Genomic DNA, 24,619 nt, shown 5'->3' with positions numbered 1-24,619 from the left:
TGTTCCTGTGAAAGTATCATTTAAAGGAGAAGTGAAAACCTGTTTAAAAGCTGAAAGGGATGAAATCAAGAGCTCTCAAGGTAGAAATGGTTTTGATTATAAATAAAACTTCCAGTTAAATATATTTATACCCAAATTCTTCTGGAACAGTTTTTCCATCAGAAGAGACCATTATAAGACGCTAGGTTTCATTACCTTGATTTCAGAGTTTTTAGATCAGATTATGTGGCCTTCAAATATCCCAAATACTACATAGAAAAGGCAGAAGCCAGGTTCTCCATCACAAAGACCTTGCAGTTTAGAAGTGAGGCTTACATTAAGTGCTTTAACTGCTAATCCATAGTTTTCTAAACCATCAGAAGCAGTATAAATTAAATTTTAGTAATGATAAACCTTCTAATGTTTTCTTGAGACATACAGTGGAACATAAGTATAATGTAAAAGAGCATGTATGCAGAGAAGACAAACTTGTTTATGGGTATATGCTGAAAGGAACATTAATAAACTCTTGCTCAGAGCTGCTACATAGACTCATACTGTGGGCAGGTCTCCTCCATACATATGTTTCAGGGGAATTTACTGCCAGCTGTGAAAAAGAGAGCAACATTAGCAAATCTCCATCTTCCAATGATTCTCCTGTAGCACATCTGCTGCATTGTTCTGCATTGTTGAAAGATAGAAGACTATCTTTCTTAATTTAGCAGTCATAAAGTACTTCTGTAAAATAAGAATTTTCATGCTGACCTCCGGCACAATGACAATGATAGCTTAAAAAAAGTAGTTTCTTGGATTTATTTGCTTTTTCACGTTCTGGTAGAGATCATTATAGCTGTTTTCCAGAAAGCTGTGCATATACCGAATGTGTTGAGATTTGCAGCCACATGGCTGTGGTTTAGATAGTTTGTGCTGTTTCCATGGTTAACTCTGGGAGGCTCTTGTCCAGGAAGAGCAGAAACAAATGAATCCAGGTCAGAAGCAGGGACAGTGCTCATGATAAAGCACAGCTGGAAAGCAGAAGGTGCTTTTCTCTGTGGACACTAGAGTAACACGATGTGGACTGTAGCAGGGACACTTGCCTCCAGGACACTCTCAAGTGTTTGAGACAGCAGTTAACCAAGGTGTGAAAAGAAGGCTCCAGGGAGACCTTATAGCAGCCTTCCAGTATTTATAGGGGGCCTACTGGAAAGGTGGGGAGGGACTTGTTATCAAGGAATTTAGTGACAGGACAAGGGATAGTGGTTTTAAACTAAAAATGGGTAGATTTAGATTAGATATTCGGAAGAAATTCTTTGCTATGAGGGTGGTGAGGCCTTGGCACAGGTTGCCCAGAGAAGCTGTGGATGCCCCATCCCTGGAGGTGTTCAAGGCCAAGTTGGATGGGGCTTTGGGCAACCTGGTCTGGTGGGAGGGGGTCTGGGACGAGGTGGTCTCTAAGGTTCCTTCCAACCCAAACCATTCTGTGACTCTGTGATGCTATGAATGACTATGAACTATTCTGTGAATGTCTTATGGGATCACTGTACACAGATGTAGAGAAATCTCCTTAGATTGCATCTCCATTTTCAGGCCAGAAGAGGTAAAGTCCTTGTTATTTCTCTTATTCTGACCATAATAATGAATTAAGTGGGGAGAGGTTCAATTAGCCTTTTCAAGTTAAATCAGTCCTTTCAAGTTACATATCCTCTTAACCTCATGTAACAATTCTTGATTCACAGTCCCTTTGTAAGTTGGCATTCATAACCTGAGGTAGCCTGGTTATAACCTGAGGTAGGGGATTGTGTTTTGTTCCCGTCTGGAAGAACAGAAACTTCAAAACAGGATTTCCAGCCCAACATTTTGGAAACAGACATATTCTCTCCATTCATTGTATGCAAATAATAGCCTCAATTTTGTTTCTTCCAATTAATTTTCATTCCTGGAAACTTGTATGATAAAGTTGTTTGCTCAGCTTGAGCACAGAATAGGTGAACCTAACTGCAGCCCATTAGTATCAAAATCAGATGCTCAAGTGAAGCTGAGTGTAGCTAGTAAAGACTGTAATGGGTAAGTAAAAGTATCTGTGCTGTCTTATTCAGCCTTGTAAATAAAATACACAGATGTAGGGCATGTAGGATAAAGAGCCATAGTGCACTTTTTGCCTTTATGGACACATCCAAGGAGATGTATAAGCAATGCCTAGTTAAAAAAAAAAAAAAAAAAAAAAGGGTTGTCTAGTGGAACCATCTCTCTCACTATACTTATTTTTCTTCCCATTTTAAGCTGGTGAGTCTGCAAAATTTGGTATTTCATCTTCTCAAGCTGGTAAATTGCCAACTTGGATCTGTTTTACACAATCCCCAGATTTGCTTCCCTCTGCATACCATAACAAGCCCAATGCCCCTTTAGGCAGTAACCCCCACAGTTTGCATGGCAGTCCAGGAAGAAAGTTCCTTCTCCTCAGCTCTTTGTGGGTTCCCCTCTAGGGACAGCTGTTTAATTCTCCTCTTTGATGGAGTGCTCCTTCTGCTCAGTTTTCCCTGACAAGATTAATGGGGTTCCTCCACCTATCATTGTTCCTCTTATCCTCTCCAGGTCTTTATGTTTACAGTAATACAGCCTTTAGTCAGATAACATTACACCCTCATTTTTTTTTGTTTTATAATATTTCCATTTTGTGAGGTGTAGCTTTTTTACAACAATAATAGCCTTGGCATTCCTGGGTCAGCCACTCTCAGACCAAATAAAATTACCAATCTGGTGGTGGGTTTCAGTGAGTAATTAAGCTACCTTTAATCCTCTTCCCTTCCAGGTCACACTGCCATTGGTACTGTTTGGGCTCATTGCTTAATGAAAAAAATTAAATTGGCATGTAGTTTCATGTTCCCCAAAGGAAAAACTTAGAATAGAGCTGCTAAGACATACTCTGGGCTATTGTCAAGGTTTAGTTAGGCCTTTATCCTCTTCTAGTAGATTGTAAAACCAGAAATATGTGTTCAGTTGTTTGAAGAACGCATACCCCTGAAGTATTGTCTTTACTTAGAGGAGCAGGAAAATTTGCTCTATCAGTTCTCTCTCAAAACTCCAGTGTTGCTACTGCCTAAGTAGCATATTTGTAGTTTCCATTATTGCAGCTGTTCACGCCTTCAGCTGCATTTTCAGTACTTAGAGAGACAATAATAAGGGAAAAATGTCTGTGTAGGAAGTACATTTTCCCAGATCTGTTCAGACTTAGCATTCAGTTGCAGTAATGAGGAACAGACGAATGTTAAGAAAATGTTTTCTGAAGTCCCCTTTTCAGTTGGAGCAGTTGTCTATAGTGCCTTTAGATGCAAGTGGACATATTCAAGATGCTTTGGATAAACAGCAAGATAAACAAGAGTTGCTTAAGCATTACTTATCAGGATAAGAAAAGTTTGTGCCAGTTTGGATGCTTTTAGCAGTTTCTGTTGAGGTGTCTTAGGCTGCTTGATCAAAGAAAAAGATTGGTTGATGTTAACATTATGTAGTGCTTTAGCACACAGTTTAGCACACTGTATAAAATGGGGGTGAGCAGCTTCTTTTTGTTAATACAGTGATCTGATCCAGCTTCCTGCTGTGTGGGACTGCTTTTGTTAGGCATAAAGTTATTAAAAGAGCTGTAGCCATTGCGCCATGGTGATTTCTGCATTTGGATGTCATGTGCTGCTGTTGACCCCTAGCAGCTAGTTTGCATCTCGGAGACATCAGGGCTTATTATGCCTCCTTTCGTTGTGTGTCGCAGACATCTCCAAAGCTGGTGGGAAGGTGTCAGGCTGAAGGAATACGGGCTGCATGTAGCTATGAGCTGTGTGTTCTTGTGAGCCCCCCATTCATGGCCTCTGGATGTGTTGGTTCTTTTTCCACACATCTCTTTGACTCCGTAAGTCTTGCAAACTGAACTTCAGCTTAAATAGCACAAAATGCTGTTGCTGACAAAGCTCGTCTGCAAAGTCTGTTTGTTTGGGGTAAATGTGTGTCTCGCTGATGCCCAAATGTGAAAAAAAAACAGTGTTCTTAATTTATTACCTGAAAGAAAACCATGTACAAAGATCATCTGGGTTCAGCTGAGATGCAGATGAACATCAGAAGGAGGTCGGGGAGATGCTATCGAGTTATATCCCATCTTTGGGGATGGAACAAAAACAGCCCTCCCTGACTTCACTTCTGAGGTCTGAGTTACCCATTTGAGACAACAGGTCAAAAGGTGTGTGGATCCAAAATAGCCAATCATGCGTACTCAGCCCACATTTTGCCATTCATTTTACTCTTTTTATTTTATTTTTTTCACATTTTAGTATTCACATTTTACTATTTTCACATTTGAGTATTCATATCTGCCAGAACTGCATAGATGTTGCCTCTCTGCAAGTATTTGGGACTGTAGTGGCACTGCTTGAAAACACACAATTAATTTTAGGTGAAATTCCTAAAAGGGCCATCAAACTTCATATTTGAGATCTGAAACTAGTCTATAGCTGGTAAGAAATAGCAAGTAAGGAGACTTCCTTGCTGGGTAGGCTATCCCTATTAACTTTCTACAAGGCTTCTTACCCGTTTGTCTGAAACAGCTGGTGTTGGCTGTACCAGAGACATGATACCAGAAGATGAGTGGACAACCTGGTTAGTCTCCATATCCTCTTCTTACATTTCTGCTAAAATGGTGTTCACATTTACAGGCATTCAAGGACAGTCTGCTGTCCTGAAATGGACCCATTCCTTTGAGAGACCTAAATTGGGTAAGACAGACCAGGGAGGCTCTGTCCCAGTTTATGTATTTATGATAAGCTTTTGCCAACAGCGAGATTTTCCTTCATTTTTTTTAATTTATATTCAGCGTTTTTTCATTTGTGATAGAAGAATTATCCCATATAAAGAATTCAGGGCTGGTCACTCATTTCACAGCTGTGGCCACGGTTCTCTTTAAATGAGTGCAATTATCACCAGCTAGGTTTGTTTGTGGTAGGACTTCATGGCTTGGATAGTTTGCATCTGTTTTATCTTATTGGCCTTGCACATTTTTATTTTTCCAGTTGCTAAGATAGCTACAGATATCCTCAGTGCTATTTTTCTTCTACCCTGACAATTGCAAGCATTAAAATTAAATTACATTACTTTAAAATAATAAGGTCATCAGCAGAGAATGTGTTTGGGGAAAAGGAAAAGTCAGAATAAATAGCCAGTTTTCACAAAGAAGACAGACAGATGGTTCACTCATTAGCTAGAGACTCCTGAAATGTCCTCTCCCTCTTCTCCTTTATTCTGTAGCTGAGCACCCTACTGTTTGGTAGATCAGTGTCTGGGGGGCTGACTGCTGGTCTGTAGGAACTTTACATTGAATCCTGTGATTGTGCAGCATTCAGGAGAGCTCACAGCCGCTGGCGTCCATCCACCTCCTTCTGTCAGGTGGGAGGAGATTAATCAATCAACTCCCAGGCAGAAAACCCCTGGGAATCCACCCAGAGCTCCGAGGGCCCAGCCCAGCGTGGGACTGATGTCAGACTTTGGTCCACGGATAAGAAGGAAGAGCGTTTTGCTATTCCTGTGATGTGGAGATTACACGGTGTGTTACAGGCGTTCGCAGAGAGCAGAGATGGCACATTTCCCTACCAAACGATGTGTTTGAATAATGCGCTCCCTCGCTTCTCCAGAAGTGGCTTGGAAGAACTGGTAGGACACGGGGCAGCTCGTCTGCTTATGGACTAGCTCAGCAGCAGCTGCTGTGGAGGGCTCCAAGTAGCCTAGGTAATTGTTGGTGAGAGTGTTATTTCCAACATATAAAGCTGTTTTAAGTGTTTAATGTCTCCTACTGCCAGATAGTTCTTGCTGCTGTCACGCCACACTCTCCACTTACACAAGTCCCTGGTTGCTCTTGCCTTTGTCGTTAGGCTGACCTTACAACTGATCTCCTCTTGGAGTCTTCCCTAATGTGGGTTTCCAGACCATAGGCCTTTCCCAAGCTGGACTTTTCCCTACATACCCATTTCCAGACGAAGGGAAGGAACTTTTTGTATGCATGTCCCACTGGGATTTGGACCCCTCAAGCTCTTGGGAAAGCACTGGTAGCAATGAATAAAAGGGACTTGAATTAAATTCCTCCTCCCAAAGTAGCCTTTATGCCCAGGGGTAGAGGTCACCCTGGATGTACTGCACAGGCACAGGGTCTGCAGCACCAAGTTCCCTTCACGGCCATCCACCCTTGCAGCTCCTCTGACCCCTGTCTCAGTGGCATCCTTTTTCCCCTCTGATGGCGTACCTGTTCCCCTGCGTGAGTCTTCATACCATTGTCAGCCTCTTTCACTGAACTCGTCCCACTTCTCATTTTGAACATTTTTGTCTTCTGTCAGAGCTTAACAGAGGGAGACCTGAGTGGCTCCACATGCAGGACCGCAGCTCAGAAGAAGGTCCTCAGAGCTATAAACCTGGCTTTTGTGGGAAATCTTACCCATACTGCATTTTTTGCCTTTTCTCTATGCAACTGCTTTTGATTTAGTGCTTCATATTCAAGAAATCTGCAGTACAGCATCAAATAGGGGAGCAGAATTGCACAAATTCACCGTACGGGTGTAAAACTAGCACATTCCTGGCTCAACAGAGCTCTGAACCAACTTCATCTCTGTTGGAAGCATCTGTGTCATGGCTGGCTTATGCCAGGCTGCACCTATTAGCACCGATGCTGAATTTGGCTCTGTTCCAGGAGAGCTGCCATAACGTGAAATGACATATGTGTTTGCAGTGTGTGGTAACAGCAAAGGGAAATGAAGAATAAATTATGACTGCTATTCGTGGAACTGTGAAATCAGCTGAGGTACATTTATTTGTGATACCTGTCTGCTTTTAAAATGATGCCAAATTATGCACAAATTTTATCCAAATATAATAGTTTTTCCAAATGCAGTGTAAGTTATTACATGATAGCTACCAGCTGATCTTTTAGTTTCTATTGCCTGGAAAAAGTGACCTTAATGATATTTGTTATTCTAAGTATAATATGCAGAACATTTCAAACTCAGATTTAAAAATGTAATCCTGGCAAAAATTTAATCCGTGCAACAATCCTGTGAGATGCGCATGTGGGCAAACTGCAGTCCAGAAATTAGGCAGTGCGAAAATTGGTGTCAAACTAGAACTCGGTGTTCTTGCAAGCACAGATGTGTGCTTGCATCTGCTGCTTCAGTGATCTGTCTGTATGGGGTGGAAGTAGAGCTTTAAAGGAATCTAAATTGTGATTTCTCTCACAAATTAATCCACTTGTTCTGCTCCAAAGTGGGGATAGTCCCAGGACATTTTTCTTCCTTTTTCTATGTGTCTGCTGACCTTTACAGCTGAACTTTTGGACTGTGCTGACTGTGCAGCCTCTTCAAGGCTTTGCAAGAAAGCCTACATATTTTAGGGAGTGTTTGCGTCATAAATATCCAATTGTAATGAAGAAGAGAAAAATCCATCTTTCTTTTTTTTCTTCATTTAGCAACTTTTTACAACTCTACATAAAGATCCAGACGTGTATGTACAAACATCCAAGCATAGTAGGGTGTAAAACTTCTATGATTTGGACAAATTTACATCAGCACTCTGAGCTCTGGAGCACTTTGTTTCCAGTTATCCCTTCTTGTTTGAGGTGCTGTAATGCGCTGGTAGTAGCATGTGGGAAAGGACGAAGAGACTTGAGTTGATTCTGAAATTTCAGCTGATCTCTCTGTTCATGACACATTGCCAAATAGGAGAGCAAGGGTGGGATTGTAAGGAAATAAAAGTGCAAACTTAAAAAATGCCAGAAGAGCTGGAAATGCCAGCCTCTCTCTAACCTGGAGCAGCCATCTGACAGGATACTTTCAAGCTAGTATCCTAAGAAACTCCTCAAAACCACAGGATTTTCTACACTGAGATTACTCTGTTTTCACTTAAAGGCAAGTGAAATATCCAAGTAAAAGAGATGATTTTAAAGACTAACCCCTTAGGTGACATTATTGCAAGATTGTAGCTGGGATGTTGATTCGGAAAGAGACGGGTTGTTTTGTAGGTTCTGTTTTCATGATCAGTGGCTGAGAAAAAAAAGGCTTTTGAATCCAAGGATTTGAATAGAAACATTCAGCCTACAAAAGCCTATATGCATTTGCATTCATTGTTAAAATCCAGCCGAAAGGAAAACACTGCTTCTGCGGATTACTGCCGCATTAGACCCCGTGCAGCTTCTTGCTGTGAAATATATCCAGAAATACTGAACTGCTTCGGAAATGTGTTAGTGCAGCTGCACTGGTGGAGGCATCCGTACCCCTGTGCAGCCCGGGGGGACACCTGGCATTGTGGCCGGTGTCCAGCGCTTCGGGTATCAAAGCCTTATTATTCTTAGGAAAATCCCTGGCTTCTAGGGGGAGCAGTGTTTGAAAAGGAAAAATTTGGAGGAATAGCAGTTGAATCAGAGGAAAGCTTTTCAAAGCTGCTTTTTAAAGCGTTTCGTAGAAGTGCAATCAGCTGGTAGCCTGGAGTATTTTCAGGCTACTGTTTCCAGTCTGTAATTGCAAAGTTTGAAAAGTCTCTTCCATTGCCTCAGCTCTTACCCTGGGCTCAGCTCTTTAGCTCTTGCCAGCAAGTGTCCTTCCACTGCAGGTTCATTGTGTGACCAAATATTTTGCCCGGGGTCTTAATGAATATGTCTAGGATTCCCTGTGAACACTGAAAAATAGTATATGTGAGGTTGCTGAGAGGCTCCCTGGTTAAATTCACACTTATTATGAAAAGCAACGTAGACATTAGAGGGCAAAGGAAAGAAAGAAGCGCCTAAAGAGGAGAAAAGCAGGGCCAAAGGAGAGTATGTCATTCAGACAGGCCGTGTGAAATCTGACAAGTGTGCATAAATATTGGTCCTGACCATAATAGGGCTGTGATTCTGCAGCCCTCACTGAAGAGAGGCCAGTGGGATGCCTTGCATGACTAACAATGAACCACTCGCATTAGTACGTGCAGCACAGCTTTTAAGCCTAAAGAGCTGTGAATACTATAGCATCACATTGCTCTATAGAAATAAAAATGATTATTGAATTGGGGAATTATTATTGTTGTTATTATTTGGGGGGGGGGGGGTAGTGGTCGTATTTTATTTTATTTTATTTTATTTTATTTTATTTTATTTTATTTTATTTTATTTTATTTTATTTTATTTTATTTTTTATTTTATTTTATGCCTCAGTACTGGTGAGTGGTGTTCCGAAAAGTTTATTTTCAAAGAGAATCCCTGCCAAATCATTTGAAAGGAGTGTAGAGCCTAGTGATTTCATCCTGCAGAGTCTGCAAGCCACTATTGGAATCATTAGTAACAAGTGATACAATGATACAGATGCATGATGCTGAACAGCAAAAACAAATTATCTTCTTTAAGCACCAGTCGGAATCAAAGGTTTATTATTCCGCCAGCATAAGTAATTTTATTACTTTAAGGTGGGAGGGGATTTCAAGTAAGTATGTGCCTTCTATTAAAATTGATACTTTATACCTCTTAGAATCTAGGGTTGCCACCAGCTTTCCTTTTAGTTTTTGTTATAAGGGGAGAATTTGGTCAAAGCATGCCACCTTTATGGTGACAGGGAAATGAATAAGCAAAGCCTGAAGAGGACTCATCCAAATGATTTTTAGTTCCAAGTCATTAAAATAATTATCTCAACTAGAATTTTATTTTGTCGAACTCTAGATCTACTTTTGCTTAAAGTTCTTTGGTCTCCTTCCGGGGCACAAACAGCTTTCTCAGGTTTTCCCATGTAAATGAAAATGCATTCAAAATTCTTGGTTGTTACATGCAAAATAAAGAGAAAATAACAAAGCCAAACGGGGAAATCGTGTGTTGTCCGGGGCATTTGGGGTGGTCAGTAAGAACTTTTCTGGCATTTCCCCTGGTCCAGCCCCACAGCACGCAGTGTGCTTGGGACAGGAGCAGCGCCTGGCTGCTTATCTTCTGTGGGCATCGTTAAGGGAACTGTTTGTGCTCTTACTTTTAAGTGCTGACACTGTGGCACTCTATGGGATTGGGTGGGCTCTCAGCAGGTTACCTGTAAGGAGCTGCTTTTTCCAGATGGATGAAGATGCAGAAAGAAAAGAGTGACCAATGACTTCAGTGGTGGAGAGACACCGTTTTTGCATTTTAATTAGAAAAATGAAAAGTGCATGAATTTCCCATTTCAGCAGTCTCTGTCATCTGAGAAATAATGATCTGAAAAAAAATCGCAGGTCTCTGGCAGTCCCTCCAGCAGGCTGCCATTATTCACTGTAACACATACGTGTTATTCATCATCGTTAATCTTCTGCTCCCGGGCTAGGATATATTCTGTTTTGCTGCGAGTTGCCATGTTTCAGGTCAGGAGCTGATCCATTAATGGGGCTTGGCTGCCTCTGCTTCACAGCAGAGCGTAATTTTGAGGGTGACCCTGTGGGAAGAGGGGTGCTGGGGCAGCAGCCAGCACAGCGTCCCTGTGGCAGCCCCATGCCTAGCACGTGATGGCCGATGGCTGGTCAGAGATAAGAGGGGAAGGGTTATCATGTCCCCCAGATCTGCACTTGCTGTTTCATCGGGCTTGGCAAAACAAACTTCGGTTTGTATTATTGCCTGACAGGCTTAGCAGGGCTTTGTGACGTGACTTGGTGATGTCCTCTTACCAGGCGTAACAGTAGGCATGGACCAGTGACCATTAGACGCCTGTCTGCAGCATCTGTGGCACGCTGTCTGGTCTCCTAAAAGCTTCAGTTTCAGAAGCTCAGCTTGCACTGCCTGAGACCCTAGTCCAAGACTTGCTGGAGTTAATGAAAAAACATTAAAAAATGGAGTTTGGTGTGATTTTGGCACAGAAGTATATTCCTCAGTAGTATCTGTTACTTAGCTATTTGTATGTGGTTAAATCCCTGTACTTCATATGCTGATTTATAGTGAAAAAACTTGCTTCTTTGGCTTTTTTGGGCCACTAAGTATAATAAAAAGGTATTTTCCCAGAATATTTTCTCAGCCTGCACTCCCCAGCAGGAGCTTGCCATTGCAGCTTCACTCTTCCTGAGTGTTTTGCAAGGTTTTCCACATATGAAGAGGTTCTTTGTAGTAGGCAAATCAAATACGAAACACACGGGGACGTTCCTTCTCTGATGTACCTCAGCATGCCAAGTACCCAGAGATCAGAAGGACTTTGGAGTTACTGTCTAACAATTATTTTTCAGAAGCTGCATCTCAAATCGTCTTCAGATACCTCTTTCACCAGGCAGCAGCATCAATACGATGTGCAGATGGGATCAGTGAGCTCCTCCCTGTAATTTATGTAGTTTGGTGCGTGGTTCAACCTTAGGACACAGCAGCTGGCATCGACTGTCAGGGTCGTGTGAAGGCAACAGCACTGCTCAGCTTTTTTATTTCATTCTGCATTTGAGCCTGGGTGTGCAGCATCACCAGCCAGATAGCTGTAGTGGGTTTTTTCCACTTCATTGAAGAAACATACATATTCTCAGCAAAGTGTGCCTTTTACAGCAGGTACATAAAAGTGCAAAGAAAAGGGCATCATTTTATAGCCTCTAAGAGAAAGTCATCAAAACCAAGTGCTGTCAGTCTTCATTTGTTATCATAATAATTATCATAATAAGAATACTGTGTAAAACGTGACTAGGGTTACAAATTCAGTCAACTGAAAGGTTAGGGAATGGGAGAAGAATTGTTTCCTGAGCAGCCTAGCACAGTGCAGATGCTGTCCCTTGCTGCCTGCTGCCTCAGACCAGGGCTGGTCCTGCCTATGGTGACTTTCCTCTTTTTTCTAGCAGGGCCTGCAGCTTCTGTAGGGCATGAGGTTTCTTAAGCAGAAGAATCTCCTGAAAACCAGCCACAGTTGTGTGCCAGCAGCTCACCCCACACAGCGAATGGATGTTTTGAATTAGACTAAACAAAAAAGAGGAGTAATACATAGCAAGGAGACAAAGCACAAAGATGTCCTAGTCGATTTTTCTGATGTCTGATTCATACAGGAACTTAATGTAAGAGGTGATGATCCAAGTCACTTATTCCTGTATCCTAAAATCAATATTTTGCCTGAATAAAGGTTGTTGCCTGGGGTTGTTGCTATTGGAGTGGTCTGGACCGGTAAAACTAATCTTGTGGTTTCAAGGGAGTATGAGCGGGTTATCCTCTTTCCATCTTCTCTTCTGTTTTGCCTGCAGATAAAATGTTATTCTTGGTAAGGAAGTCTGTATCCCAAGGAAGCACAGCAGCTAGGCCCCACGTAGGATGCGGCTAGGGAAGGCTGAATACCAATAAAGATGAAGCAGCAAATTCCTCCCATGGGCAGGAGCTGATTCCCCCAAAGATCAGCTCTCCATGAACTGGGGAGGGCTGGGAAACCTCAGTGTTATCTTGGGCAGGGTCTACAGAGCAGACCAAGGAGCATTATCCCACCCCCCACTTTCACCCACCTTCCTAGGAGCTGCTCCGAGAGGTCAGAGAGCTTGAAATGGGGATTTTGCAATTATACCATCTCTCCTAATTAATAATTTCTTTCCCTACTGGCCATTTCCAGCTGAAATTGGGATCCTAGGTGGCCTAACACTTTTCTCCCATGATGGCAACTCTAACTTGAATTTTATTTGTATAATTGATGGCCTTGTTCTTTATTTGAGAACTAATATTTTTTGTGCTCAAACTGTGACTACTCCCATGGCATGCTGAATACGTGTGTCTTTGGGGTGACGCATCACCTGTCAGTAAACTGTTACGTGCTTCGGGTTATATATAGGAATAGGAGTTACAGGTAACGCTTATCTGAGGGTCAAAATTGTCATCAGTTACAACCGTATACATTTACCATCTTTCTGTTGTATCTAGATGAAAAATGGAAACCTGTTTTCTGAGCACAGTGTCCTTGAAATTGTGAAATAATAGATGGGCAACTGAGGATTACAAAACCTATCTGGGCCATGTTCACTGGAGATCATCTCAGTTGGCCTTTAATCTCTCTGCTTCTTTAGAATTTTATTTAATACTTTATAGAAACAGCAAGTTGCTCTAATCCAGGGGTGATTGAATGTACTTGTAGTTATAGTTGTCTCTTTCCATCCCCAATGACAAAGACAATCCTATAGCTGTTGATCTGTTAGTACCAAAAGTACAGATGCTGCACAGCTTTTATATGTTTCTGTGCTAAAAGTTCTAAAAATACTTTTTTTTTTTTTTTTTAATTCTGTGCAATTTGCTCTTTACACCTATACCCTGGGCACTACAGAGATTTCAGATCTGTGTGTTTTCTTCCTCTCCTAGTGCTGTAAATTGCTGCAGTAGCCTCGTGACCCCATAAGAGCTTGGAGCTTCACCCAGCTCCCCTCCTCTCCTTTAACAGCACCATCCAAACTACAGCTCTTTGCTTCACCTCATCACCCTGAAACTCAACTTTTTGCTTTTCCAGTGCACTGAAACCTGCTCAAAACCCGAAAATCCGGGACCATCAGTCATGTAGCATTGCTTTTAAATGCTCTTGGTGGCAGGGAAAGGATGAAATCTATCTCTGCAAGCAATTGGGAGAGCTGGTTGCTGTCTCTGTGTGCATACCACTGCTTTAGTCTTCTAAAAAAAAGAAAAAAAAATATTTACGCAAATAATAGATCAACAGTTACAGGAAATGTGATGCTACATGTGCATTGATCAGCAGTAAATGCTCTTATGTTGTCTTCCTTCGGAAGCATCAACTCCTAATCCCCTTTCTGAGCACTACCCCTGCGATGTTGTAAATCCAGCCCTGGCTGACTGCTGCTCAGCAGCTCCCGGTGGAAGGCCTGCAACAGAACAGCAGGACGCTTGCTACAGCCCCTCAGAAAGGATTTGGGTTTTAAAGTGTTTTTCAGGGAACACAGGAGGAGAGGACAGCTTTGTTTCTATGTGTGTACAGCACCCGGCACGTTTTCACGGGCTGCCTGCTGCACTGTGCTACCAGCAGGCTCAGTCAGTGTCAGCACAGCACATACCTCTGGGATTATGCCCCTGCTCCTGAATGAGCTCTTTCCAAAAGGGTGCGAGCTGACGTGGCTCCTGTCCTGTGTGCAGGGCCAGGAGCAGGGCGATGCTCAGCGACTGCGGCTCAGCTGACGCTGGTCTGGTCTCAGCATGTTAAAATCTCCCTTACGTATTGTGATAGGTGTGATGTAATTTGGGTATTTTATGTCTCAACAAAGTAGGACTCACACACGGGGACTTTTAAAATACATTTTAATGAATTTAAGAAGTTATTAAAAAAGCAGTAGTGCACAAGACAATGACACCAGTCAGTGTTTGGGATCTCAGCTGTCTGTTGCAGGATTTCAGTTATTGTATTAATAACGCCTATTACATCACTGTGCTATAACTGCTTACCTGTTATTACTATAACGATTATCATATTATAATAGATGATTACATTAATTTTAGGACCTCTTGTCAGCCTCAGCGGAGCAAATACTAAGGGAAGCAGCCTGTTTTGAGGCAGCCTGGCTGTCTTTCCCATCCCACACGCTGCCCTCTTGGCAGCCAGGCCTCCAGGCTTCCCTTCCGCAGCACCTCCCAGATCTGCCACACCGAATTATTTGCAAACACCCCTCCAGCTGGTATCACCAGGGGATCAGTCCACATGCAAGAGGCACTGGGAAGCTGTGAGAGACAACCGATGCCATGCGCTGGTCGTAAGAGGCAAAAGAAAGAGACTCCTCCAAAGCCCCCATTCATAAGCTTAGCACAATAGGGTAAAGAATGGTTAGGGAAATTTAAGCTGGTGCTGAAAGCTGCTCTGCTTTGCTGCTTTTTTACTCAAGGGATGGCTTTTATTCTGAACCGTAATGCTTATGATATTTCAGACATGGCTTGCTTCGCTAGGTCATGTGAATGATGAGTATCACCGCATTTGGAGGTTTCCAGTAAATGAAACACACATGGGGATGAATGCAGATACAGATCGCTTGCGTCAAACCCAGTGTTATCAGGGCTTGGTGAGATATTCTTTTCAAGGACCTACAGCAATTGAAAAGTGATTAGGGTTTCAATGTATTTTCCAGTTTCATCCCATAGGTACGTATGACAGCCCACATGGAAAACCTGCTGCTGTGCTGTCACCGAGTGCCCTGTGTAGTATGGAGGTGTGGGATGGCAGCTAAACAAAATTCCAGTTGTACACCTGGTATTTTGAGGTAGTTCAGGCTTTAAGGTGAAGTGGAAGCCACCCTACCCTACCATTACAAAGAAGTGTGTTGCTGCAGAAGTGGGAAATGCTTCCTTTTCATATAGATGAGTAACAGGACTGGAAAGAAGATGCACAGTGGAGCATTTTTAAAGAGTTCACTCATTAGTGGTTTGAGAGTAATATCCCTTGGCTTTGTCACCCTCTGCCATAACCTCCCCCTGTGGTCCAGCACGGTGCCCAGAAAACATCAGCATGAGTCACTCCTGAGCAGCAATTAGTGCTGCAGTTAACGAGCGCTGCTTTACATTACACGGGGATAAGTCCCCCCTCTGATGGCATGTTGCGAGTGGGCCCTTCCTTCTGATTCACATTCATGCCAAGCAGAGTTGCCTTCATCTAAATCACTGCTGCTTAGCAGGATGTAACTGTTGTGAAGGGGTCGGTAGATTGCCAGGCTTTACAGTCATCCACACGCTGTAGGGCAGAGATTACATCTTGCTGGATGTTTTGCTGAATGCTGGACCTGCGGGGGCTCAACACCTAGCAAGAAGTTAGCTCTCACTGGGGAGTGCCATTGTGCAACTCTTAAGCTTTTACCTTACAGATAAACCAGTAATCTGAAAGCAGCCCAGGTAAGCTACTGGTATATTTAGCCCCAGTGGGTTTGGTCACTCATACATATTTTTTTAGAAGTGCTGTCAGATCTCTCGCAGGCAGTATTTTCTAATGAATGCAAATGAAATTTGTGATAATCCATTTCAAAGCGATCGGTAGCAGGCCATCATTGCGCAGGGAGAGAACATTATTTATACAATTCATGAGCCACAGTAATGCTCGTGCATAATTCTTCACACATCACAGTGACAGAAGTGGCCTTCGGGCCAGACTTTCCAAGCCAGCCTCTGTGTTTTTACATTGCAGACATCCTCACTTCAATCAATGACTGACTCCTTGATTTTGCAGGCTCAGTTTGATGCACATATGATAGCAAGCCCACACCTGCCTGCAGATGCCAAATTACACCCAAAATGACTCGCTCCTCTTGGTAGCAGTGAATAAAATGACAGGGTGGTTGCTCCAATAGGCTCTGAATTCCTTTTTTTTTAATTTTTTTTCTAAGTATCTCTCTCCTGCCTCCTGTCCACATCTCTATTCCCAGCCTTCCCAGCGCTTACCTCAGTGTTAAAACTTGGGGCATATCTTGTGTTTACATTTGTGATTCCTCTCAACTCAAACTTTATCTCAATGTCTCACTCAGCCTCTAATTCCAGTGCACTGCCTACCCCTTGCTGTTCCCCACGTGTTGTCTCACTCTTTCCTTGTTCTCGTTGCTGAGTTTGCTGCACTCCTCTCAGATCTGCTAAAACTAGAGTTCACTGAAAGATGAAAATAGTCCCTTCCTGTCCTTGCCAGGCTTCTGGGAAAGTGGAAATAATTGTGTCTCTTCCTGCTGATAATACTGTACTCACTACATCCAATGATCTTTTGGGGAAGTTTAACTTTTAAAACAACAGGCAATTTGTTAGTATTCATTGAGTAACCTCTTTCCCGAGACACTAATATTAACTAAAAGACTAACAAAATCTTGTTTAACCATCATGGAGAGACTTTTTATAGATGGCCAACTCTGGTTGGTCTCTTGATTATAAAAGGTAGCACAGAAATGTTCCTTGCAGCATTAATTCATACCAGCTTCTGATACTAATTTCCTGCACATCAAAGAGAAATGCTCCTCTATTGTACCACTTTTATTTTTAAATAACATGGGCCTGTGGTGTGTTCCACCTATTTCTTTTTGCAGTGGCACCCTCTGCCCTTAGTCCTACAGAAATATGATCTATATTGGTTAGCGTTTCCCATGCATGTGCAGCCTAGTCCCACAGAGGTACATTGGAGATCTTTCATTGCTCTTGTATAGGGGCTAGAGATTTTTGGTTGGGTAGCCCCTTGTGCTCATCCCCCTGCTTCCAGTCCTGCGCTGGCCAGTGGATGTTTCTCCCTGTCATCCTCTGATAGCTCCCAGAGGTAGATATTGCATTCTTTCTCTCACACTTAGCCTAAAGTTGAGTCCTTGCATTATGGAAATACAGAGCCATCTCCCAGCCCAGCACTGATCAGAAGGCTGTTATGCAAATCCAAGCAGGTTGGTGTGAAAACGTGCAAAGTAAGGCCCTGACTGTGGCATTATGTTAAACACTTGGTACTCTGGATCTGTGAAATCCATTTTTTCAGCAAGAAGCAGAGTTTATAGCTCCCAAAGTCAGATCACTACCTGCCTGTTTCTCATAATGTGATGCATCTTTCCTACTTATATTTTATTTCTATTTCCCTTACTTTCCAAGTATTATTCCTTGTAACTGAGCAAAGGCTGCATTACTGTCCATCGCACACCACAACCCACCATCCTCCTGGCTTCTCAGGCTGGATGTTTCCAACTGTAGCTTTTAGTCTTAGTAAAAGCAAGAAGTTTTTAGGATTTGTCAGAAGGTTTTGCATCTCCAACATAATTGGTACTCCTATGCTGCAGCAGTGTGTGGAGGCCTCTGCAGAAACTGGTAGGCTCATCTGTGACACCAAGGGCTTGCTAAGTGAATGCAACAACTGGAAGACATCCTCTTATTTGTGCTACTCTTGCTTGAAGTCACACAGAAGAGCAATGGATATGAGGGTAGAGCTGTACCTGCAGCTTTTCAGCTGTATTGACTTGTCTTGTGTACCAGGGCAGGTACCATGGTTGGTGGCTGCTTGCAGTTGCATCTCTGTTTCCAGAATAATGCCACACTGAAAATAGAAAAAGGGGAAACAGTAACTGTTTATCCTGGCTAAGCTTGTGTAACAGGTTTTCATATGATGTTTGCAGTGTTTAAAATCTTTTTTTTTTTTCATTAAACCATTTCAGTATCCAGAAAAAAAAAAAAAAATCTCTTACTCAGCTTCATTAGTTATAGGAATTCATGAGATTAAAGTAGAGAGCAGATTAGCAAAAACAAACTGTAGTATGTTTTGGGCATATGGTGCTGCGTATGAATGGGTTTTAACTACTTAACTGTGTATAACAAAGACCATAAGAGGAGATTTGTCTTAGCGTGCCACAATTATAATTCGTAGTAGCTGCATAGCTTAACAGTCAGGAACCACAGAGGCACGGAAAGCTTTTGCTTAGATTTGCATGGTGTGTGTCCGTGTCCCTGAGCTCACACCATGAACCTGCAACAGCTTAGGGTTCACCTCAGCTGGCAACTGTTCCTCATAGAGCAAATATAAATAGAAGTAATCGATGAAAGAGACCACAGTGTCAGGCTGATCGTTAGGGATTATCATCCTTCAGACTTCCTTTGCCTTTCTTGATGGAGAAAATTCCTGTTTTCTCTTGGGTTGTGCTGAAGCCTGCTGTGCTGCTTGTTGGAGGGGTAAGCATGCTGACTAATTTCTGTGCCCAAAAGTGTTGCAAGCCACTGAGGGCCATATTAGAAGCAGTGGCCTAAACAACTGCAAAAGGGACCTGGAGCTGACAAAAGGGGAGGCATTGCTAGTTGAAGTACCCAATATTTGCTTCTCCTGTGTATATGCCGCAGGTTCAAGGGAAGCTGAAGCTCTGGATGCCAACAAAGCAGTGCAGCCAGCTTTGAATTCAGATGACTCCTTCATTTCCAGCTTCTTGCTTTTTTGCCTAACATCTGCTGTTCTACTGTGATACTTAGGTACTTCAACCTACGCAAGTCAAATTTTTGCTGTTTCTAAATAAATCCAGGTCACACTGGCTTGAGCTTGGTCCTGAAACACAAGCTTGAGAGAATGAGTGCAAATACCAGTAAGGTACTTGTGCTCCACCTGCCCCTCCTGAGGAAAGCTGTGCGTTTCCATTTGGGGGTGGGAGGTTTCGGAAAACCGAGCAGGGGGGATGACATCATTTCCACATCTTAAATGTAAAATTGTGTCTTAAAAAACCTGCTTATAAAGTGCTGTGAAGATTTGCAATGCCAATCAAATCAAATGTATGTAGTAAATTCCAAAATACGTGGAGAGATTTTTTTTATTATTATTACTTATTTTATTTTTTTGGTGTTTATCTGGGCTCTTTGTGTGTTTGCTAGCAAGGGCTAACCAACAATGTTATGCCACATAGCTTTAATGTGTGTGACCTTCCATTTTTTTGTGCTGCTTTCCTCCAAGGTTTCCACAATGTGTTTCACATCCACTGTAAGTAACATTCTTGGACTTCTGCCCTGGATTAATCAAACATAAATCATTGCCCCATACTGAAAGAAAGTTTTGCCAAAAATTGTGGTGGTCTAGAGGAGAAGAAAAGTTGTGCTTTTTGTTTTTTTTTTTTTGCCTCTGTGAACTTTTAACTGATTTTATTCCTTTCTGTTTTGTGTATGGGAAATAGTGTGCATTGAAAAATCCACTGACAAGGCCCTGATCATCTTGTTTTCTCAGCGATTAATAACAAAAATCAAATCCCTCGTTGCTCCGGAGTATATCCCCACTTTCTCCTCAATTAGTTTTATGGCAGTGAGCTCTGCCAAACTTGCAGGCTTTGTGCTTAGCTTATCAATAACCCAGCAACACTTCTGTTTCAGAGTTCCCTGAAGAGAAGAGGCAGCAGAGAAATGCACAAAGAAAAAAAAACACTCACCCAGGTACGTTTTTCAAGAACGTGCAATTTGTAGCAAAATCGCATGACAGAACTCAAAATTTTGTTCTGCGGGTGTTGACGGGGCCATCGGGCACATTAACTAGAGTGCAATTAGGCCTTAATCTACTGAGACCTCCCAGAGATAATGTAGAAGCAATTTAGGACGCAAGCACAGTCTCCAAACCACGCAGTGTCTCGGGTTCGTTGTGCACGTTATCAGCAGAGCAAGGCAGACGGTTTCGTACGAGAAGAGAAAATCACCTTGCCTCACAAAGTAATTGGATCACAGCTTAGGGACTGGCTAAATTTATACGTGGTGCCCAAGTTGTTGCACTAACAAGCGGTGAAGCAGCCAGCACGGTGTCACATCAGGGGAGCCACTTGTGACAATGTGCTTCCCCCTGCTCAGATAAAGGGCAGAGCCCGAGCCAGACCCTTTGTCTGCCTTTGGACACTGGTTTTATTGAAGTCTCCTGGGCTGGTCCCCCTCAGGAAAGTGCTCTGCACCGCTTCCTCTGCTCCCTGTGCTGACGGTAGGAGTTGAAGCCTTTCCCAGTACCCACATGGTTACTGTTTATAGACAGGGAGATGGGGATAGTGTTTCATCTCCCTGTGAAAGGAGCCAAGAGTGGCATCATTATCTTCACTAAAGAAAGGTTGAGCTTCCCCTGCTGCCCCTTTGGCAGGCTCGGTGCATGCAACTGAGACGTATGGCTTTTCTCAGAGTCGATGGAGTCTTAAAATCCCATTGATTCGTAATAATAGCTGTAATAAATTAGAACATGCTGCACTTGAAACAGGCTCCATGGGCAGCTGAAGGGGTGGGGGTGGCCAGACTGGGGGCTGCTGCCTCCATTCCTGGGGCACAACAGAGCCAGCATCCCTGGGGAGCGAGGACAAGTACTGAATCAGACCTTAAAATGGGGCACGAGGCTTTCTTCCTGCATCACCTGTTATAAGTAATTTTTTAAGTCACCACTGAGGTCAGAAAGTTTGTTTTCCTGTAAGTATGTAAGATATACATATGAAATATATACACATGGAAATTACACGTCAAGATACATGAATGCATGGTCAGGTCCATTGGGGTTTGTGGGAGGCACTGTCCTTCCCTTCCTCATTCCTGGAAATACAGAGAAGTGCAGAGAGAATGGATTCATGTGCTTGTATTTTTCCACCCAAATCCAGACACTGGAACTCCAGAGCACAGGAGCAGCTTTACTTTGCCTTGAAAAGCCTTACAAAGGACTTCATAAAATTAACGGGGTAACCTTGGGTCACCTCTGTACCACTCACAACATGAGGAAGTGATCCCAGAAACCACCCAGGAAAAATAAAAACCTTTACACCATGCTCACACGTGTTTATACATCATGAAAGCAAAGGATTTATGTTCAAAAGTGGCTGTTCAGTTTTATTCAGCAATTCTTTAGGGTAGGAAGGATGGAGAAACATTCTGGTATACTGACATGTCCTAGCCACCTCCCAGCTATGGGGCATTAGACAGAGCAGTCTCCAAACCCACGTATCCGCTCAGAGTCACATTCTGGTTGAGACCAGAGCGCACCATACCTAGTGCCTGACCCTGGTTCAACAGCTCTGGGTCCTGGGGCAGGGCTCAGAGGGGTAAGTACAGACACAGCCAGGGAGGTTTGAAGTGCTGCTTTTCAGGAGCAGCCACCCTAACACCTAAACTGAGACATCTTAGGCCAAACAGTAAACAGCTTTTGAAATGAAGGCTTGACTTACTCAAGCCAACAGGAAGAACCTTTTTGTCTTTCTTTTTAATCCCCATTACAAGTTTTTTGACTGAAAATGAGCCACAGACGTAGATTCTTTAAATCCGTGCATCTGCATACTTACAGACATGTATAACATACAGCAAGACCGGTGTTTTTATGTACTGGGAGCTCATAATGAAAATTAGTGGGAATGTCACATCCACTGCAGGGCACAGTGTAAATTCCTGTGAAACTGATTGTCTTGAAGTCATGTAAAAGCAGAGTTGTTAGTCATGCTTTCCCGCCTCTAGCAGTACTGAAGAAAAAAGTTTTTATTCAGCAGAATTGCAAAGTGGAGCTTCTTGGGAAGTACCAGGCACCAGGCAAAACACAGAGAAAAGTGGTTCTCCAGCGCAAGGTAGGAGTGAGTGCTGGTGCTCACCTGGTGCTTGGGTGCTGGTCGTACTGCCCTGTCATCAGACTCACAACCCCAGCACGTTTACCCATCTTCTGCCTGGCAGTCCCGTGAGACGGTGGTGGTAGAGGAGGTGGTGGTGGTCTCTACCTATCTTTGTGTCTTCTTGCCAGAAAAGAAATATCACATTTGGGAGTTTTTGATCAGCTCCTCATATTCATCACATCATTTACATTGCATAATGAATTTAAGTTCATTTCTTTCATTTAAGTTTCATTTGTTTATCTCAACACTCTACATTTGCCTAAATTAGACTGCAGACTCTTTAGGGAGGAATCTGGTCTTTTTCTTTCTGTATTTTTTTTTCCCATTAACATCCCTCTGTAGTGCTATACACAGTTGTGGTGCTATAGCATCCAAATATGCACTACCAGTAACCATTAATTTCCCATTTATCCTTAATGATCCTTTAAGTCAGTGACTAGCACCATTAACAACTGAACATTTTTGCACTGTTCCTTCTTTTCTTTCAAGACGGTCTGCCCTACATACACCTTTTAGGAAAGTGTCCACATGCTGGATGTGAAATACAGAAATACAGTCAGGCTGTGCCATAGCCCAGCTTTCAGCCCTTGGGATTTGAGCCTCTTGTTTCTACAGAATGATGTAAAGACTGTGTTCTCCTTTTTTTTTTTAACTTTTTAATTTTATTTTTGGCTTTCATTTCATTTGTGATTTAAATTGTAACAAACTATTCCTAATTCTGTGATTTGGCCTCACCTTAGTTTGCCTTATATTCAATATTCTACTTGCTTAAGTGGGTCTTGCCCTCTTGCTGATTCCACTTGGTTTCAACTGATCAAGAAATGATTGATATTTCTGTACACAAAGTTTCAGAGGGACAGATGCATGAAGGTTGGGGTCCTACCCTTCTGGCATGCTTAGATCTTGCTGATAAATCTCTCCTGACCATTCTTTTCCTTTGGAAAAAACCTGTCTGGGGAATGGGATTTTCAGTAGTCATGTTTCCTGGCAGAGAAGCAAGGAAGATCTAGAGCTTTCTCACCTTTCCAGATGGGATCCATATTTAGTAGGCGAGATAAACATTCATCAGCTCTGTTGTTTTGTATGAGGCTTGTGTTTGTTTAATGAAAAAAAAATCTTCTTTTTTTCAGCTCTTGCAAAAGACAAAACTTACAAATGCGATACTTTTGTTTTTTTCTTTTTAACATAGACAAAACCTAGCAGTAAGGAACTGCTATTATAAGAATAGTTAACTGTTTTTGTCCTGCTGTAATAACATGCTAACTCCATGTAATATAATAATATAAGTTTGAGTTGTGCAGTGATGCAGAGAAAAAACATTGGGAGCCTGACCCCAAACCCACTGAAACCCTTCCCTTTTCTTCAAAAGCTTCAAAATGCACAGTGCATTGTCTCTGTGAGACAAAGTATGAGGCAGTGACTGCTATTTGTATTGATTGAAATACAGCCAGGAGAAGCTCCTGGGAGAAGCTGCCTCTACTGCTCACAGCCATGGGCAAGGTGTGCAGGCAGGCTGGTCATCATCAAGGGCATCGGTGCAGCTGCCTGCAGGTGGTGGCACTGATTGTCGGGCTCTTGCAGCCAATGTTAGACAGCAAGCATGGAGAAGGACACTGGATCAGAAAGATATAATAAGGAAAATGTCAGATGAGATTATTTCCAAGCTTTTAACAGATAAATAAAGAAACTGAAGTGAGCACCCCACCTGTGAGTGCTGATTTGCAGCGCTGGTCTGGATGTTACTTTCCTTGTAGTCTCTGTATTTCCCTAAAAGCGAGGCCTACAGCAGGAGCTGATTTGTGATGACAGGAAACACAAAGGTAACGTATTGTTCAGCCCTGACCAAAGATGATGTTTTAATCTAACATCAGAGCAACCAACATTCAGAGTGACTCCAGAACAAGCTGCATTGAGTTTTGCAAGGTTTTAATGTGATACTTAATTTGCAATGTAGATCTATAAAGAGAAAAGCAATTTGCACATGTATTTTGTAACAGCGTGGAAAGGAGGTGTGTATGTGAGAAGACAGAAAGAAAAAAAAGCCCGTCTCCTGGAGGCTCTGCTTGTAGTCAGTTATATGTAGCTTGTCTGCATTCATAGAAGACTCACGTTACAGGTGCCAGAAACACAGTGACCAGAGTTTCAGTCAACTGGTTGCAGTTTTCTTTAGACTCCTGGTTATCACTGAAAACAGACTACTAATGGAAACTTTGGCTGTCTTTTAGCCATGTCTTGTTAATACAATGTAGGATAACTTTTTTTGCTATTCAAGATTTAAAAGTCGCATCCTGCACCAAGCAGAATCAGTAGGAAAGCTGTCTGAATTCAGAAACATGCAATCAATTACTTCTCTGTTTTTGTATTAACAGTTGAAATGAAGACATAATTTATAATTAGTATATATTTAAATAGGATGAGGAGAAATTAATCCAAGTAACATAAAAGGCACCATTACCAATGTGCAAGGATGTGTACTTTAGAAATTAAATCATTTCCTCAGCTTGCTGAGCCATAATTAGTTTTGTAATTTATTATTTTTTTAATAGGCTGATCTGGGTGAACAATTAACATCAGTCATGTTTTCTTCTGGATTCGGTTGCCATTAATAGGGATTGTAACAAAATGGTGCTTGTGAAAGACAACAGTGCTA

The 24,619-nt window shown here is 42.4% G+C and overlaps 1 protein-coding gene across 10 annotated transcripts in view; it reads left to right on the top strand.

Moving 5' to 3' along the window:
* Nucleotides 1–24,619, top strand: part of MTCL1 (microtubule crosslinking factor 1) — a 104,400-nt gene that overhangs the window by 31,780 nt on the left and 48,001 nt on the right. For 5 of the 10 annotated variants that reach the window (XM_072034716.1, XM_072034719.1, XM_072034712.1 and 2 more), the window contains exons 4-5: nucleotides 19,733–19,792; nucleotides 21,850–21,927. In XM_072034716.1, coding sequence (XP_071890817.1) covers nucleotides 19,733–19,792; nucleotides 21,850–21,927 — 138 coding nt within the window. The remainder of the gene's footprint in view (nucleotides 1–19,732; nucleotides 19,793–21,849; nucleotides 21,928–24,619) is intronic. The other 5 variants (XM_072034714.1, XM_072034717.1, XM_072034720.1 and 2 more) reach the window with 2 other exon arrangements.

This window comes from Anas platyrhynchos, chromosome 2 (genome assembly GCF_047663525.1).
Source record: "Anas platyrhynchos isolate ZD024472 breed Pekin duck chromosome 2, IASCAAS_PekinDuck_T2T, whole genome shotgun sequence".
Lineage (NCBI taxonomy): Eukaryota > Metazoa > Chordata > Aves > Anseriformes > Anatidae > Anas > Anas platyrhynchos.
This window is presented reverse-complemented; position numbering and strand designations above follow the sequence as displayed.